The sequence below is a fragment of the Schistocerca nitens genome, chromosome 3, assembly GCF_023898315.1.
Source record: "Schistocerca nitens isolate TAMUIC-IGC-003100 chromosome 3, iqSchNite1.1, whole genome shotgun sequence".
Lineage (NCBI taxonomy): Eukaryota > Metazoa > Arthropoda > Insecta > Orthoptera > Acrididae > Schistocerca > Schistocerca nitens.
The window spans coordinates 572,963,054-572,982,826 of record NC_064616.1 but is presented as its reverse complement, the minus strand read 5'-3'; the positions used below and the strand labels follow the sequence as shown (position 1 = coordinate 572,982,826).

The following is a 19,773-nucleotide window of genomic DNA, read 5'->3' as shown; positions in this document are numbered from 1 at the left end:
TCCTTCTCTGAAAGTAATAGAAGTATAAAAATCTCATATGGTGTTGACGGAATTTCAAACAGAATTCTGAAATGTTTTTCCAACTTAATAAATAATGTCCTTAGTGATGTGCGTAATGCATTATTGCCATAGGGAATTGTTCCAGACAGATTAAAATATGTAATTGTTAAACCTCTTTATAAGAAAGGTGACAAGAAACACTTAAATAATTATTGTCAAATTTTCTTATTGACTTTTTTTCTCCAACATATTCAAAAAAGTAATCTATGTAAGAGTAGTCTCACATTTAAGTAGAAACAATCTACTTTACATATCACAATTTGGATTCCTGAAGGGTTGCTTGGCTGAAAGTGCTATTTATACATCAAACCACCAAATATTGTAAGCCGTGAATGATAAAATGTGACCAGTTGGTATTTTTTGTGGTCTTTCCAAGATGTTTCATTATGGAGATCATATAACACTCTGAGAAAAACTTTGGTTTTATGGAACTGATGCTTTGCATGTGACTGGTTTGACTCATACTTGACAAAAAGAATGCAAAAAGTTGTGTTGAATAATATAAACAATGTTTGAAAGGTAGAAAATTTTAGTGACTGGGGAGAAATAACAAAGAGAGTCCCAGAGGGCTTGATTTTGGGTCTATTCCTACTCCTTATATACAGGAATGACCTTCCACCAAATATTCAGCAAGCAGAACTGGTACTTTTTGCAGATGATACCAGTGTTGCTATAAATCCCATTAGAGGGAATGCAACAAAAGAGATGTTTTCAAGGAATTATTAAGAGTTTTCTGAAAATAGACTCTCCCTCAATTTTGAGAAAACACACTATATTAAATTCTGTACAACAAATAGTCATACCACTAATTGATGTAGCACATTAACAGGAGTCAGTAAATAGGGTAGAATCCTCCATACTTTTGGTGTACATACTGATGAAAACTTGAACTGGAATACCCATATTAATGAGCTTCGCAGGCAATTAAAGTTAGCTACGTATGCTCTTCATATAATTGCTAGTCTTGGAAATAAACAAGTTAACCTCCTGACATATTTTGCATATTTCCACTCAATAATGTCTTATGGGGAGTAATTTTGTGGGTTAACTCAGCACCTAGAAAGAAAGTACTGATTTGGGGAAAGAGAGAGAGAGAGAGAGAGAGAGAGAGAGAGAGAGAGAGAGAGAGAGAGAGCAGTAGGTATAATATGTGGTGTTCACTCACTGCCATCATGTAGATACCTCTTTAAGGAGTTAGGCATTTTAACTGCATCATCACAATATAAATATTAGCTAATGAAATTGGTCATAAATAATCTATCACAATTTGAGAAGAAGAGTGACATCCACATCTAAAACTCTAGAGGAAAAAATGACATTTATTAAATCTATGTTTACATCTGCATGTACATACATACCCCATGCAGTGCATGGCAGAGGGTACCCATATTACAGCTAGTCTATTCCTTTCTTGTTCCACTTGCAGATAGAGTGAGGGAAAATGACTATCTATATACCTCTGTATCAGCCCTAATATCTCATATCTTATCTTCATGGTCCCTACATGAAATATATGTTGGCGGCTATAGGATCGTTCTGCAGTCAGCTTCAAGTTGTGGGTCTCCAAACTTTCTCAGTAGTGTTCTTTGAAATTAATGTCTTCATCCCCCCCCCCCCCCCCCAAGGGATTCCCACTTGAGCTACCAAAGCATTAAAGCTGTCAGTGGCTCAGAAAGGAGTTCAATGTACAGCAACAAAAATTTTTTATCATTTGCCCACTAAAATAAAATGTAGCAAAGCAAAGCAACTTTTAAATCTAAACTAAAAACATTTCTCTTGGATAACTCCAAGTTTTTAAATGTTGTTACATGAGTAGGACTAAAAAATAATGTGTTTGTTAAAGTTAACACAAAAAATTTATACATATCCTGTAAACTGACTCATTCCACATAATTTCAACAAAGGAATCATTCAAATGATCTATGGAACATGTGACTAACTAACTCTCAGTTGTTGTCAAAAATGCCAGCTGCAAGGGAAGACCCCTGTGAAGGCATTTGAAGCACACAACACCCTCTTTGTGCCACTATATGCGAAATATTATCTAGTTATGCTGACCTTTGGTTAAGGAAATGTCTTTTGTTAGGGTTGAGCCATTAATTCTTTCTTACAAAATGAACATAAACACAGTGTAATTAATCACAAGAAACAATATGCCATAGGAATGTTCAATTAGTGAACTGATGATGATCAAGTGAAAATGTAGCTGGTTGCTTTTCATTAGAGCACACAGTTCCTCTACACCCAAATTGTGCACTTAGGCTATTGAATGCAAATGTTGCAATTCATCATATATGTTGTTATTAAGACTTCCTGAGTATGGAAAATCATTCTTGCCTGAACACTCTTTCTTGAAACAAGATAATCCTTTTCTGACATGATTTGTCTGATAGCATTCCCCTCACACTTTTTAGAAATGTTTCTAGCTGCCCCCGATGCCTGTGCCCCTCCATTAATCAAAAGACTGTATTTTATAATGCTTGAACATATTTTGTTAAATTGAAGTACGCAAAATCCAATACATAACTGGACAACAAATACTAGAATTTCAAATGGGGAAATGACACTCGATAAATACACTCATCACAAACCATGTGTTTTGTGTAACTGTGAGATGTTCACTATGTATATCGATGTTATTTCATGTGGGAAATCAAACTAAAATAAGGAAAAAATTTATGGTAACAATGTGAGGGCAGAAAGATCCCAAAATGTCCCATGCCACGATCACCTGGTCAGCCGGTGCTGGCATCAAGGTACCCAGTGGTGGGTGGCCACTGGCTGCTCTAGGTATGAGGAAACTCTCAAACATAAACTGTTCTATATATGGCTCTCGGGCGAGACGTCGGATGTCATAGTGAAAACTCCACAATATTTCATCAGCGCAACTGGCCGACATCTTCAGGTGTGACGAACACACTGTTAAGGCATGACTAGAGCCCCCTATTTATGCCAGTCTTAGACAGGAAGTGCACATGCGTGGAGGCGCCAAATTCGATGACCAATAGCAGTGATATCAACCAATATCTGGAAGGACAGCAATACCACCTGCAATACGAAGAACCAAAGACTTCGGCGCACACGCGGAGGCTACTGCTGCTGCTCTGTGCTGCCATCGGCCACCCCAGCGACCTCTGTCAGAAGCCGCAAGCAAAAATGCTTGTCAACAGAATTTTTATGTTGCTGGCGAATTGTCATCCGTCGTATGACCAATAGTACTCCTCTCTGCTCGATGCGACTTCAGTATGGCCAATGCGGGATCCCAAGCTGTACTGAGCTGAAAGCCCTTGTCTCTGTTTACAAGATTCGTTGAACTACGTATTTCCACTGCTTCCTTAATAACACTGTCCCATGATGAACTCGTTGACGCGAGAATTTTGGTGTGTTGATAATTCATAGAATGGCCTGTACTGAGACAATGCTCGGACACTGCAGACTTCTCCGGTTGCTCCAGACAAGTGTACCATCGGTGTTCAGTATATCTCTCTTCTACAGTGCGACAAGTTTGTCCGATGTGCGACATGCCACAGCTACAAGGAATCTCGTAAACACCGGGTCTTCTTAGGGCAAGGCTGTCCTTAGATGAGCCCAAGAGAGCTCTGAGTTTTGCCAGCGGACAAAAGACACATTTAACTTTATGCCTCTTCAATAATCTTCCTATTCTTGAAGAGACACCACCGATGTATGGCAAGGTGCCTTTGATCTTCGCCTTCTTCCAGTTCCTCACATTGGGTAACCCGCTCCGGGTGTAAGGCACTGCGAATCTCCCATTCAGAATATCCGTTCTGTTGGAAAGTGGTACACAGATGGAGTAGCTCATTGGATAAGCTGTCTGAGTCTGATATGTCTCGTGCTCTGTGAACCAACGTCCTAAGTAAGCCACTTCGTTGTGAAGGATGGTGACAGCTGGTGGCCTGTAAGTATGTGTGTGTTGGTTTATGGTACACTGCGTGACCTAATGTGCCATCTTCTTTTCTCCGTACCAACACATCCAGGAATGGAAGTTCGCCATTTTTCTCCATCTCCAAAGTGAACTTGATGTTGGGATGAAGCGAGTTAAGATGCTCAAGAAATACATTCAGCGATGCAGTGCCATGAGGCCAGATAACAAAAATGTCATCCACATATCGCCAAAAACACGTAGGTTTCAAATCCGACGACTGGAGTGCTCTCTCCTCGAAGTCTTCCATAAAAAGATTAACCACAATGGGTGACAAGGGACTACCCATTGCGACACCGTCAGTCTGTTCAAAGTATTGTCCACTGAATAAAAAATACGTTGAGGTGAGGACATGTTGGAATACGTCTAAAAGTTCCCCATCCAGCTTCTTGCTAATGAGCAACAATGATTCCTGCAATTGTACTTGAGTAAAAAGTGAGACTACGTCAAAACTTACAAGTGGTGCGAGTCGTAAGTTCTTGAGCCGACGAATAAAGTCTTGTGAGCTATGGATGTGATGCTCACACTTTCCTACTAAAGGGCTCAGTTGCGATGCCAGATGTTTTGCGAGATTATACGTTGGTGCCCCAATATTACTCACAATAGGCCGCAGTGGGGGCGCCTTGCAGGGAAAGTTTCACTATTACTGATGGGTTAGAAAGTGAAGCAAACTATATTTGAGTTTCCAACAGACTGATGCCTTTAGCAGTCTGCTGATATGTAATTAAAAAAAAAATAAAAGGATGAGTGTACACAAACTCACTATTTTGTGTGTAAATTGTGCAATGTTTACCACTATACCACTAGCAGATACACCAGTGTACAGCTTGAGCAGAAGACACTTCCTCCAGATACTTCTGCATCCTACTGTGTTGCCAGATCATGCAAATGACTTGGCTTAGAATTCTGTCCAGTTTTATTGGCACCCTAAGTAGATGACTTGGACTTAATCTCTGTGGTGGCTGGTTGCCAGCCAGGTTTTATGTCTAAGAGTGTACAGATGTGAGTGTTGTGATGCTGTATTGATATATCATCATGTCACACCACAGATACTTTCAAGAAGTGCCCACTTGTTTTATGCATCCATGATAATAGTCACAAATTTACTAGGGGTATCTAGAGCTACTGTTCTGTTATTGTACCTACATATATAATTCATGGGAGAAACTTGTGCTAAACACAATATCAGAAGAAAACTAGAGTTACTCATGGGGACATGATTGTATTAGAGCAGGTTTTTACTCATATTAAGAAGACCACACCTGTGACAGTATCTGCTGAGATTAATCTACATCTAAAAAATATTCAGTAAAAGAAAACAGTGCTATAGGAACTGCATAAATGAAATATTTCTCGTGAAACTTTGGTGGCGAAACTGGACATAAAGAAGGTGAATGGAAAAAGAAGCGTCATTGTGCAAGAAGTGCTGAATGTAAAAGTCCACTTTGACATTGTTCTCTGCTACAAGGTGATGCATTCGTCTCAGAAGGTTTTAGGAATGGTACTAATAACTTCACTGTTGTGTGCTTCATAACCACAGGCATCATCATAGTACAGGATGTCAAGTGAGATATCCTCCCAAGGTGGAGCAGGCAGTGAGAGACTTTCTGGGGGAGGTGGCCGCTGATCAAAAGACTTCCTGGTTCATCTGGCAAAAAGGTTTAATGCACTATCTGTGGCTGATAAGATCATGAGCCAGATACAGTCACTTGTCCTTTTTTGGAGGAAAACTCTCAGCTTCCTATATCCGAGCTTTCACAGATGGTGGAATTATTGGTAGTTTGGAGCTTCAACATTAGGTGTCTAGTGAGGCCCCTTAGGGATGTGGCTGCCAAGGAGGGGAAGAAATCCAGTGTGCACTCTGTGTGCATACTGGGGGAGGAGTCATCCAAGATGTGGAACGGGTCCTTTCGATACCATGAAGAGCTCGGTGTGCAGCCAACTACTGCAGGTGGTGGCTCATCTCCATACTAATTACATGTGCTGCTTTGATTGGAGAAGTTTCACTCTGGTTTCAAGCAGCTAGCTGAATGGGTAAAGTCTGCCAGTCTTGGGTGTGAGATGAAGGCAGAGCTCACCATCAATAGCATCATTGACAGCATGGATTGTGGACCTTTGGTACAGAGCCAAACGGACAGTTTGATTCAGAGACTCAGACAGTTGTGAGACCATGTAGGCTGCAGACTCCTCTACTTATGCTATATGGTGGTGCGGTACTGGGTCCAATTTAATAGGTCAGGGATCCATAACACACGTGGCGACTACATGGATAGTGGTGACTGTGTGAAGTAGACTGGGTGATCTTTTGAGATTAGAGAGTCTTGGGAAAGAACAAAAAGGGTTTCAGTCTCAAACTGTGCAGGGCAAACATGAGACTAGTGTTGACCTAGAAACCATAGTTATTATAGTAGTAAATTTCCTAACTGTGTTGGGAAAGAACCAGAGTTCCAAGCACTAATAGAAAGCACTGCAGCATAAATTGTTATAGGTACTGAAAGCTGGCTAAAGCTGAAAATAGGTTCAGCTGAAATTTTTACAAATGATACAATGATGTTTGCTGCTGTTAGAAGTGGTCTGTATTGTAGCAAAATTGAGGTAGATAGTTAATGTCAGTTTGTATGGGTAGAGATTATACTTGACAACCAGAATAAATTTATAATTGCTTTCTTTTACCAACCTCCCAACTGAGATGATATAGGTGCTGAACAGTCCATAGCAGACTTAAGTTTCATTTAAAATAGGTATCCCACTTATACAATTATTCTTGCTTGTGACTTCAATCTACCCTTGATATGTTGCTGAAAATATATCTTTTAAAGTCAGTGACAGACATAAAACATCATCCAAAATCATACTAAATGCTTTCTCCAAACAAAATTTTGAATAGGCAGTTCGGGAGCTCACCCAAAGTTAAATGGTTGTAAAAACATGGTCGACCTCTTAGCAACAAGTAATCCCAAGCAAATAGGGAACATTATGATGGATATAGCAGTTAGTGTCGACAAGGTCATCGTAGTCAGACTGAATACTGTAACATCCAAACCCACTGAAAATAAACACAAAATATATCTGTTTAAAAAAAGCGGATAAAATGGGCTTGATGCCTTTCCCAGAGACAGCCTCCGTTCCTTCCAAACTAACCATGAAAGTGTAGACCAGATGTGACTTAAATTCAAAGAAATAGAATTGACAGCAGTGGAGAGATTTATACGAAATAAACTTATAAGAGATGGAACTCGAACCCCCCCTAGTGTGAACTTCAGTGTAAGTTCCACAGTGAACCTCTGTTGCAAAACCTGGCAGAAAATCAAAATAGATTCTGGTCATATGTTAAGAACACCACTGGCAAGACACAATCGATACCTTGACTGCATGATAGTGATGGTAATGCACGAGTGGCAGTGCCACTAAAGCAGAGTTACTAAATATGGTTTTCAAAAAATTCCTTCACCAAAGAAGACAAAGTAAGTATTCCAGAATTTGAATTAAAAAACTGCTGCCAATTTGAGTACCTTAGTACTAGATATCCTAGGTGTAACAAAGAAACTTAAATCACTTAATAACGGCAAAGTCCTCTGATCCAGATTGTATACCAGTCAGATTCCTTTTAGAGTATGCAATATAATAACCCCATACTTAAAAATCATATACAAGCATTCGCTCAATGAAAAATTTATACTGTCTCCAAACTTTATGAATTACCTCGAGGAAGATGATATGTTGACACACATTCAGCAATGATTCAGAAAATATCATTCTTGTGAAACACAACTAGCTCTTTATTCTCATGAAGTAGTGAGTGCTACCAACAAGAGATCTCAAATTGACACCATATTTCTAGATTTCCAAAAGGCTTTTGATACTGTTCCTCATGAACGGCTTCTAATCAAATTGTGACACAAAAACTATGCCATATTTAAAAGAATACAGAATGGTGCGAGAAATTGCATTGACCCTAAATAATTGAAAGTGTGAGGTCACCCACATGAGTACTAAAAGAAATCCATTAAATTTTGGTTATGCGATAAATCACTCAAATCTAAAAGCTGTCAGTTCAACTAAATATCTAGGAATTACAAGTATGAACAACTTAAATTGGAATGATCACATAGCTAATGTCATAGGGAAGTCAAACCAAAGACTTTGATTTATTGACAGAACTTGTAGGAGATGCAGCAAGTATACTAAAGAGACTACCTACACTATGCTTGTCCATTCTCTGCTAGACTATTGCTGTGTGGTATGGGATCCTTTCCAGATATGACTGATGGGGCACATAGAAAAAGTTCAAAGAAGAGCAGCTTGTTTTATATTTTCATGGGAAAAGGGGAGATAGTGTCACAGATATGATACATTAGTTAGGGGCAATTATTAAAATGAAGGCTTTATTTGTTGCAGCGAGATCTTTTAATGATGTTTCAATCTTCAATGTTGTCCTCTGAATGTGAAAATATTTTGTTGACATCTGCCTACTCTGGGAGTAATGATCCTCATAATAAAATAAGAGAAATCAGACCTCACACGGAATGATGTAAGTGTTCATTTTCCCTTGTAATATACAGCGCGAGTCATTAACTATTGCCACCAAGAATAACGCCGAAAGTATGATAGGAGCTGAAAAGTTTGTGGGACAAATGTTGCATGGAACAATGGGGGTCCATAATATGATGGTTTTTTGTTGCTAGGTGGGGTCGCTTCAGAGATATGAAGCTCCACTTTGCTTTTTTCAAATGGGATGCTATAGTTTGGTACTTATATTGTGATAGTGGCTATCAGGACAGATCCAATGAAGTGTTACAGTAAAGTCTCTGAAGGTCAAAAAGGTGGCATGAACATCCATTTACAGAAGGTGTTCAAAGTGATGACCATTGGTATCAATGCTGTGCTGCTGTCTTCTTATCATGGATTGAGTGGTATTCCTTATCACATCGGCACTTACCGAAGCATATGCTCTGACAATTCTCTCTTGCATATCTTCAGGTGTAGTTGGAACATCTTTATAAACTATATCTTTTACGAATCCCCACAAGTAAAAATCCAGAGGTGTCAAGTCTGGTGAACGAGCCGGCCATGACACATCTCCGCATCCAATCCAACGATTTGGGAATTCTCTCTGCAACTCATTTCTAGCCATCAGCGCAAAATGTGCTGGACACCCATCATGTTGATACCACATTCTGTTCCTTGTTCCTAAAGGTATTTCTTCAAATAACAGACCTAATGTTTTTTGCAGGAATGTTGTCTACTTCCTACCATTAAGATTTCCTTCGATGAAATAGGGGCCTATAATTTTGTCCTCCAGAATCCCACACCATACAGTCATTGACCACAGTTTTTGGTGTGCATCTTGCCACTGCCAACATGGATTTTCAGTTGCCCAATAATGCAATTTATGCGAATTAACATTTCCATGTTTCATGAATGTAGCCTCGTCAGTAAATAAAATCAAATTAATAAATGTGTCATCCCTCTGAATCTGAAGTTGAGCCCATCGGCAGAATTCAATGCGATGCATACAATCCGTACCAGTTAATTCTTGGTGGAGACTGATATGGTAATGATGATATTTATGGCAATGCAGATCATGAACAATATTACTCTGGCTCATGCCAGATTCCCTTGCGATTTGAAGTGAACTAACACAAGGATCTTGAACCACAGCGGCAAAGAGTACCAATTTCCATTTCCTCATTAGTAATTTTCCTTTGCCGGATATGTTTCTGATGCGTTAAAGATCCAGTTGTTCTCAGTTTATCATACACACATTTAAATGTATGACGTGTAGGGTGAGAACATTGAGGACATTTTTCAGCGTAGAAGTCTCTAGCTCTCACTGAATTTCGTTGACATTCTCTGTAAATGATAAGCATATCGACTTGTTCTTCAAAGGAATACATCATTCACATTCGCTTGATTCAATGATTCTATTCTTACCATTCCTATTACTGTTGTATTGCGAAACCATCGAATGGTGTTTACATGTCAATCGCACGTTAGATAGATATGCCGTATTCAGCGAATATTTACTATTTACATGATGTACAAGAGATAATGTTACACATTATTGGATTTGCCTCGATAGCCACTATCAGAAAATAAGTACCAGACTATAGAATCCCATTAAAAAAAAAAAAAAAAAAAAAAAAAAAAAAAAAAAAAAAAAAAAAAAAAGGTTGACCTTCATAACTCTGATGCTCCCACAGTTAGCAACAAAAAACCAACGCCATATTACGGCCCCCATTGTTCCATGCAACATTTGTCCCACAAACTTTACAGCTACTATCATACTTTCAGAGTTATTCTAGGCGGCAATAGTTAGTGATTCACCCTGTAGAGAGGGGAATGGTAGAGCAATAATGTGCAAGTGGTTCAATGAACTCTCTACCAACACATGTATATGTAGATGTGGTTTATGTGTGTAAAACATCAAGGAAATTTAAGGATACAGGCTATCCTCATCCATCTGTGAAGCATTTTGAGGGTTCTGTTATGGTTCGGGTGGGTTTTGTGGTCACACCGAAAGAAAAGGTAACTAGTAAGGACTGTGAAACTAATTTATGTGCTCATGTTTAATCAATGGCCAGTGGCACATGTAGTGTTCTCGGCAGGGGACTGCAACTTTTAGACTGATAATGCCCTCACGTAGACAGCTGAAACATCCAAAATTATATTGTCATTCATGGTTTATAGGTTTGGTTTTGCCATCGAATACATTACCTCATGCAGGAGAACCTGTTTTTCGTGCTACCACACCCCAGCTGCAGCGGTCACAGGCACTCGGTCATCCATCAAATGCGTAAGTATCTTTCTACATTTACTGGCTTGTTTAGTACTGTACTGTTTCTGTGATTTAACAATGAAAAATTGTCATCATTATAAGAATTTATTTTAGCAGTACTGAATTTGGGCTAATAATATTTGATCACAGTAGCACAAGCAATACTCTTAATGGTAAAATGGAATTAGCTTACAAATTATGTATGCTAAAGGACGTTAAGCCTCTTTGAAAGACAGCCTCAGTGGCAAAATGGTGAAGCTCAGAGTGGCTGTTTTTGTCAGTGATTCCTATGACTCCTCACCCATTATCCCCACCTTCAAGTGATTGCCACCTCAGTGCATATTCTACTTGAAATAATAGTGTGCTCTGTATACTTATCCCTGACAGTCAGGCCCAAATAGGTCTCATTGAAGAACTCGTCCTCTTACTTCTCCCTCCTTACTACACAACCTGACAACTCTCCTTCTGTTAAGATGGAGTGGAGTTCAGATCCTCTACTACCCACTGATATTTAGGTTTGTTTTCTGTAAACCTTTCAAGATCAGTGCTAGAATGCTCCCTTTAAAGAGGTTACAGCCAGTTTACTTTGTAACTTTATACAACTAAGATAGTACCCTGTTGCTAATGATATTGATATCAAAGAGTTTTCACTCTAATCTGTATTTATTCTTGTTGAAAACATAAATGCCCATAATATGCAATGGACTGTTTCTGAATGCCACCCTCCCCACCCCCACCCTTCTCACAGTCCTTTTTAAGAGAAAATAGGAAAGTTGTATTTGTGGGTTATCGGCTTATGATAATAATACCACTACAGAATCTGAATCACCTGAAACTTTGTAAGCCTACCCATTCCCAGATTAAAACTATGCAAAATACTGTCATTGAAGCTACTATCCTCCAGGAGCAGGAGAAGTGTCGTGTGCCCCATATACCAATGATCCGAAACAATTTACTCATTCATGTTAAGTGATTTTCATTCCCAGTCAAGAGTTTGTTGACAATAGTAATAAACAAGACTGATGATCAGAGAGAGGGGGGAAGCAGATATGGGTACAGAGGGGGTGGAGGAAATAGACATAGAGAGGGACGAAGAGGAGACAGACAGACAGAGAGATGGGGGAGTAGGAGGAGGAGGAGGAGGAGGAGGATGAGGAGGAGGAGGAAGGTAGTGGGGAGGAGGAGATGGACAGAGAGGGGGAGATGGTGGTGGTGGACAGAGAGGGGTTGAGGAGGAGGATATGGACAGGGAAAGTGGGGAGAAGGAGATCAGAATGTATATCAAGATCCGATATATGTTTAGCAATTGTGACCATTACTGGATTTGCTAGTGTACTATAAAGTGGAGTAATGTGAGAAAAGGAAAGTTTCACATTAGGAATGAGGCCAGTATGAGGTCCACTCATCATTTCCATCAATAACATGCCTCACCTGATGAGGGATACAGGCAGTCAGTCATTTGAAATATGTCTCAGCATCCAGTGAGACTCTCCCATGTATCCAACAGTAGGTCTCACAGTTGGTCAGGTGTGTGGGGTGCTGGTGTCCACCAGTGTAAGTTCCTCCGACACTTCATTTTGTCCCGCAAATTTTCAATGGGCTTCAAGTCCAGTGCATGTACAGGCCAGTTGATCAGGTTCACATCAGCCTGTTGTTAAAACCATTGTTGAACAATTCAATTTGTGTTAATTGGTGAGTCATTCTGCTAAAACTGGATCACTTCATTGGGACAGTCCACTGAAAACTTCATATTGGACAAGTGCCAGAGACATTCTGACAGTAAATGAATGCTTGTCATGTACTTGCCTGTGGAACAATGTGTTATCATGTTCGGTGTCCCTCACCTATATCCGTGTTATGTTTTGACACATCAACAAACAATACTATGTGAAAAATAAATAAAAAAGGGGGATGGGCAGATAGGGGATGGGGAAATGGACAGAGTGAGTGGGGAGGAGGAGATGAACAGAGACAAGGGGGAGGAAGAGCTAGGTAGAGATGAGAGGAGGAGATGAACAGACAGATCAGGAAGAGGAAATGGACAAAAAAGGGAAGAGGAGATGGGCAGAGAGTGGGGGATGGAGGAGATGGACAAAGAGAGGGGGAGGAGGAGATAGACAGAGAGAGGGGCAGAAGTAGACAGACAGAGAGAGGGGCAGAACTAGATTTACTAGGAGTGGAGGAGGTGAAGAGAGAGAGCAGGTGGTGGAGATGGACAGATAGAGGGAGGAGGTGGAGATGGCCTTATAGAAGAGTGGAATAAATGCATACACAGGCAACTACAGGTACTCAGATATTGTATATGAGGGTTGGGACTTAAATAGTGGCAACTATTCATTCACAGTCGATACAAAAGAGTTACATGCTTGTACCTGTTACTGTCCTTCAAAATAGTCACCACCATTGTGTAAAGCCCATTGCCAGCGATGTGGAAGGCGTAGTGTACCATTAGCAGAGCCTGTTCTGTTGATGGTGCAAATGGATGTGAATCTCTTGAACAGTTCTTAAGCGAGTGCCACAAAGTGGAATCAAATCAAAGTCACAAGAACTTAAGTCCGAGGAGTATGGTGGATGGTACGGTACTTCCCAGTCCCATCGACCAAACAGAGCAGCCACAGCTTTCACTGTATGCGCCCATGCATTATCGTGCAAAATGATGGGTGGGTTGCGCAGAAAGTGTCACCTCTCCTTTCTCAAAGCTGGTTGCAGGTGATGCTCCAAAAATGAACAGTAATACTGTGCATTTATGGTCTGTCATGGAGGAATCTAATGCATTAGGATAACACCATCACAGTTGTACCCAAGAATCACTATAACTTTAGACTGCTCCATTTGCACCATCAACAGAACAGGCTCTGCTAACAGTATACTACGCCTTCCACATCACTAGCAACGGATTCTAAACAATGCTGGCAACTACTTTGAAGGACAGTAACAGGTGCAAACATGTAACTCTTTTGTATCGGTTGTGAATAAATAGTTGCCACTATTTAAGTTCCAACCCTTGTGTATAAAACAATATGTGTTAACTGTACTCAATCACAAAAAATGAAAAATATGTATAAGTAAAATACAATAAGAAGGGAATAAATACACTGATAAAATTGTGGTACATATGGTGCTGCTGATGTTGCCAGTGTGCATTGCATTATCACTGGTGTGAGCTGGATACAACCAAAGGTACCCAAGCTTATCAGGACATGTCAACAGTTTTATTTTGTCAACTGTACAAGTCACATGCAATCACGAAAAATATGCCAATAGTGAAATAAAAGCTTAGAATAGTGAAACATTACAGAAGTTTACTGGTATGTTACTGCTGCTCAGGTGGTGTGACAAACCCAAAATTTTGACTTTGATTGTATGTACTCATGTTTCTAGCCAAATTTTCAATTCCATAACAATTGAATTATCAAACTGGCTGGAAACATAATAACATATACAGATGAATTACCTCAAGAAATGCTTAAGTAACATGCTGGATGTTAATAACATGCCATACTTCTGAAATCATTCTGCACCTACATGGATACTCTGCAAATCACACTTAAGTGCCTGGCAGACTACTCTGAAGCAAAACATGAGACAGGATGCTTTAAGATGATATCATAGTGCATTGTAAAATACAGCAGTCTCATCAGTACTGGTGGTCTAGCAGTGAAGCACATGGCTGGAAACTAAAAGGCCTTGGGATCAAATTCTGGCCAGAACATGGAATATTTCAGTCTGCCTTTAACTGTAGCCTTCACCTTTCAATGATGTGAAGATTCATCAGGAACAACACTTGGTTTGGATTCCACATTAAACTTTAGATCCCCTTTCCCTGCTAATATTTCTAGGTTATGTTAGGGACATGCAAGTTGCCGAAGTGGAATCCAATTGTAAGACTTGCACCAGGTTTTGAGCCACATGGAATTCACGCAGTCCTTTCATAGATCCATTGAAAGAACTGATGTAACTTTAATTATTAGTGATATGTTTGCTATCACTGAATTTCTCCTAACACTAATCAGGGAAAACTACAAATGAATACTAAACAGCAAAGCCAGACTGGAGGCAAAGGATAATTCACTGAAGAGAGAGAGAGAGAGAGAGAGAGAGAGAGAGAGAGAGAGAGAGAGAGAGAGAGAATGAGAGAGAGCACACTGAGAGTGAAAATATGTGTGTGTGTGGTCTGATGTTCAACTTTAGATATATACTTGTTTCTCAATATTTCAATCAAAGATAAATGTTAGTCCATGTGGCAGGTGGCAACAGAAGAAATTGTTAATAATGTGTGTCAAATAATTAATTAGTGGTTCTCTGGAAAAGAACTTTTCCTTAAATTTGGAAAAAGAAAACAGTGTACTCAGTTCTGCACAATAAACAAAATATTGCCAACAGTTAATGCAGTCCAGTTACAGGCATCAGTGAATAATGTAGAACAGTCAGAATATTCTGTGTATAAATTTTTATTTGAAGTGGAAGAATCATATTGCAGAGCTTCTGAGCCAGCAAAGCTCAACAACTTAAACTCTTCATGTAATTGCTAGTTTGGGAAGCAAACAAATTATCATTTCAGTTTTGCATATTTCACCTTATCAATACTTTAGGGCATATTTATTGGGGGTAACTCATCAGTTAGGAAGGGAGCATTGATTGGTAAAAGTGAAGAGTGAGAGTAATATGTGGTGTTCATCCATAGTCATCTTATAAGTACCTCTTTAAGGAGTTAGGCATTCTAACTGCACCTTCACACAATTTTGTCATAAATAATCCATCATAATTTTAGAATTTTTCAATATGCTGCCAGAAAATTCGTTAATAATTTGCACAATATCATAATATATCTGGCAGGTAGCAATAAAAATTTTAAATCAAATCTCAAATCAGTTCTGAACAACTCCTTCAATCCCATAGATGAGTATTTAATTAAACCAGGGTAAAATGTATAGTAAAACAGAAAAAAAAGATTGCTTTGTTGTGTTTCAGTTGTAACATGGGTAGTGACTAAGACCAGTATCCATTTATGCCTTTGTGCTAATTAGTATTCTGAAAATATGTAGCATGCAGCAATATACAAAATTATAATTAGAAATAATTTCAGTAATCCATGGAATGTGTAATTAATTAGATAATCTGTTAAACTGACATTTGTTGCAAATGTTAATCTCTTCAAATAATTTGAAAATGTCACTCAAGGGGTTTTTTTTTTTTTTTTTTTTTTTTTTTTTTTTTTTTTTAATATTACATGCAATGAACAAAGCATTCAACACTAAGTAACACACAAGCACTGCATTGTGGCAACAACTGCTGTGTCAGGCACTTGTCAGTGAAAGAATTAAAATAAGTTCAGCTACAGAATGGCTGTAGATATAATCATCTATCTGTGCTAAATTTGCCTCAGCCTGCATCATATTGTTATGTATGTTACTTTCAGGTTTGTAATTATTATTAACATTGTTAAGCAATGCTCCCTCAACGTATAAGTACTTTGGTACATTTAATGTAATGTAATTATGGCTCATGTACTGTTATTTTATTACTTTTCTAGTTCTCATTTTGCAGTTCAGAAGAAACGCTGTGCTTATTTTATCAGTATGTTGTAACTATTACTGCAGCTCAAAACTGTTTATGGTGCAATAAATCATAACAGCAAAGAAAATATGATTGGCAGCTGTTCTTCTTTTCGAATTACAGGCTTAAAAATTTGATAATTATAATCATAGTGTCCAGACCCATTTGATGCTATGAACAGGCATAACATCCACAGATTGTTCGATCAACTTGTATTCCTTCACAATTAAACAGAAGTTAGTATTAGGGTTTTAGCATCAGACCTCGATGTTGTAATTAATAAGTTTGTGTTATAGTTCACAAAGTTCAGAAGTTATATGCTTATCATTTATTGGTAACTCTTTGTCTTAAGGCTGATATTAGAGAACATTGACTCAGCAACTGATGGGGAAAGCACAAAGGAAGTTGTCACATTTAATGACATACTGTCTGGTCCTGTTCAGATGGCTGTACTTGGCTCAGAAGTGGCACATTCAGCAGGTAACTATGTGACATGGCATAATGTTAACTAATTATTAAGTTCTATCATAAATGTGCCTGCTATTGGCCAATATAACTGAATTGCACTACTATAACAGAAACCACAGCTTGTGTAATTTCCAATTTTACAGTATTAACGTTACCAACAGTCTCTCTCCAATAGTTCAACAGAAAATATGATTTTCAATATTTCTTACAAATGTCTTACATTGCTCTCTTTCTCGCTTAGTTATGCAGGATATTCCTATCAAATGTGGCACATTTCATCATAAAATACCTTTCTACATCATTAGAAAATAGCATAGGTTGGAGGGTAATCAGATTAAGAGAAAAATTTGAAAGACACAACTTGTGCAATGTTAAACTCGCAGGGGTCATCTACTGTTTTTCTTAATTTTTATTTCTATCCATACTGGGAAACATCATAATCTATTTATAATGAAGTGCGGTATATTGCCAGGGTGTAAAAGGTATCAAATCATTATTCAAAGTAAGAAATAACAAGTATGGAAATGTAGTAACAATAAATCTCAATAGTCAATGTATCTAAATCTAATAAAACCTTCATGTGGATGCAGTTCGTTACTGTTAATTTTGTTTGTTACTGTTAATTTTGCATGTTTACCTTGACTGCATGTTTACCTTGATCGTGTATTAAAATAATTTAAATCATCATAGTGACTGCCACATTGTGTTCATTTTTAAAATTTTTTTTTGGTGTTTACTTGGATACATTTGGCAGTAAAAGTATATTATTTGTGAATTTCAAAAAAAGAGAATTGACTTGGACTCCATATTTGTGTAACATTGCAACTCATTAGATGGTATCCTACCCTGTCAGTTTTCACAACTGCAATTAACACTTTGCCTCTTAAGGACACTCATGGCGAAATACCCTCAGACTTCAAGAAGAATATAATAATTCCAATCCCAAAGAAAGTAGGTGTTGACAGATGTGAAAATTACTGAACTATCAGTTTAATAAGCCACAGCTGCAAAATACTAACACGAATTCTTTACAGACAAATGGAAAAACTGGTAGAAGCCAACCACGAGGAAGATCAGTCTGGATTCCGTAGAAATGTTGGAACATATGAGGCAATACTGACCCTAAGACTTATCTTAGAAGAAAGATTAAGGAAAGGCAAACCTACGTTTCTAGCATTTGTAGACTTAGAGAAATCTTTTTACAATGTTGAATGGAATACTCTCTTTCAAAATCTAAAGGTGGCAGGGGTAAAATACAGTGAGCGAAAGGCTATTTACAATTTGTACAGAAACCAGATGGCAGTTATAAGAGTCGAGGGGCATGAAAGGGAAGAGTGGTTGGGAAGGGAGTGAGACAGGGTTGTAGCCTCTCCCCAATGTTATTCAATCTGTATATTGAGCAGGCAGTAAAGGAAACAAAAGAAAAATCCAGAGTAGGTATTAAAATCCATGGAGAAGAAATAAAAACTTTGAGATTCGCTGATGACATTGTAATTCTGTCAGAGACAGCAAAGGACTTCGAAGAGCAGTTGAATGGAATGGACAGTGTCTTGAAAGGAGGATATGAGATGAACATCAACAAAAGCAAAATGAGGATAATGGAATGTAGTTGAATTAACTCGGGTGATGCTGAGGGAATTAGATGAGGAAATGAGACACTTAAAGTAGTAAAGGAGTTTTGCTATTTGGGGAGCAAAATAACTGATGATGGTCGAAGTAGAGAGGATATAAAATGTAGACTGGCAATGGCAAGGAAAGCATTTCTGAAGAAGAGAAATTTGTTAACATCGAGTATAGATTTAAGTGTCAGGAAGTTGTTTCTTAAAGTATTTGTATGGAGTGTAGCCATGTATGGAAGGGAAACATGGACGATAAATAATTTGGACAAAAAGAGAATAGAGGCTTTCAAAATGTGGTGCTACAGAAGAATGCTGAAGATTAGATGGGTAGATCACATAACTAATGAGGAGGTATTGAGTAGAATTAGGGAGAAGAGAAGTTTGTGGCACAACTTGACAAGAAGAAGGGATCGGTTGCTAGGACATATTCTGAGGCATCAAGGGACCACAAATTTAGCATTGGAGGGCAGCATGGAGGGTAAAAGTCGTAGAGGGAGACCAAGAGATGAATACACTAAGCAGATTCAGAAGGATGTAGGTTGTAGTAAGTACTGGGAGATGAAGCTTGCACAAGATAGAGTAGCATGGAGAGCTGCATCAAACCAGTCTCAGGACTGAAGACCACATCAACAAAAAACAAGTTTTTTGTGAGCAATTCTTTCTAAATCCATGCTGATTTGTGGACATAAGTTTTTTTCTGTCTCAGTAAATATACTATATATATGTGGTGTTATACATTATTAACACCACACCAGGCAGAACACATCCCGAGGTTGCCAGTAAACCATGCGACAGCCTCACCAATCCGCAGCCATCTAAGAAGCCACACCTCCTGCTGTATACGTGAGCAGCACCACCACCTAGGCAGCTTAAGTAAGATACAGCACTGATTTCATCCAGTTTGACTGTGGAGTTCCTCAAGTAAATTAGCAGTCTTATTCATAGTTTCTCCGTACTATGATTGTTTGGGATGACTAAGCTCTGAGTAAAGGATTTCTGGAATACAGTTGGACTTGCTGCATTAAAGTTAATTCACTCAGATTATGTGTATTTTTAACTATTTCTACTTTCTGTATAAGTGCCCACCTATTCCTCAGTATCCAACCTCAGGCAGATCTAACAATATTCCAATTAGAATGTGCTCAAGAATTCTGCAGCAAATCAATGTTAAGATTGTTAATCTGTAATTTTACAAGTCTGTTTGTTTACCCTTCTTATATAAAGGAACCATCTCTGCTATTTCCCAGTTGCATAGGACTTTACTTTATGTTGGATGGGAGATTCATGATAAATGCAAGCTAAGTAAGGGGCCAATGCCGAAGAGCACTCTCTGTAAAACCAAACTGAAGTTC

General features: G+C 38.6%; 1 protein-coding gene across 1 annotated transcript in view; it reads left to right on the top strand.

Annotated features, from left to right (window-relative positions):
* The window catches only part of LOC126249346 (lisH domain-containing protein ARMC9-like), a 231,761-nt gene that overhangs the window by 181,263 nt on the left and 30,725 nt on the right, over nt 1-19,773 (top strand). Inside the window, exons 14-15 of the mRNA XM_049951000.1 lie at nt 10,691-10,796; nt 16,687-16,814. Coding sequence (XP_049806957.1) covers nt 10,691-10,796; nt 16,687-16,814 — 234 coding nt within the window. The remainder of the gene's footprint in view (nt 1-10,690; nt 10,797-16,686; nt 16,815-19,773) is intronic.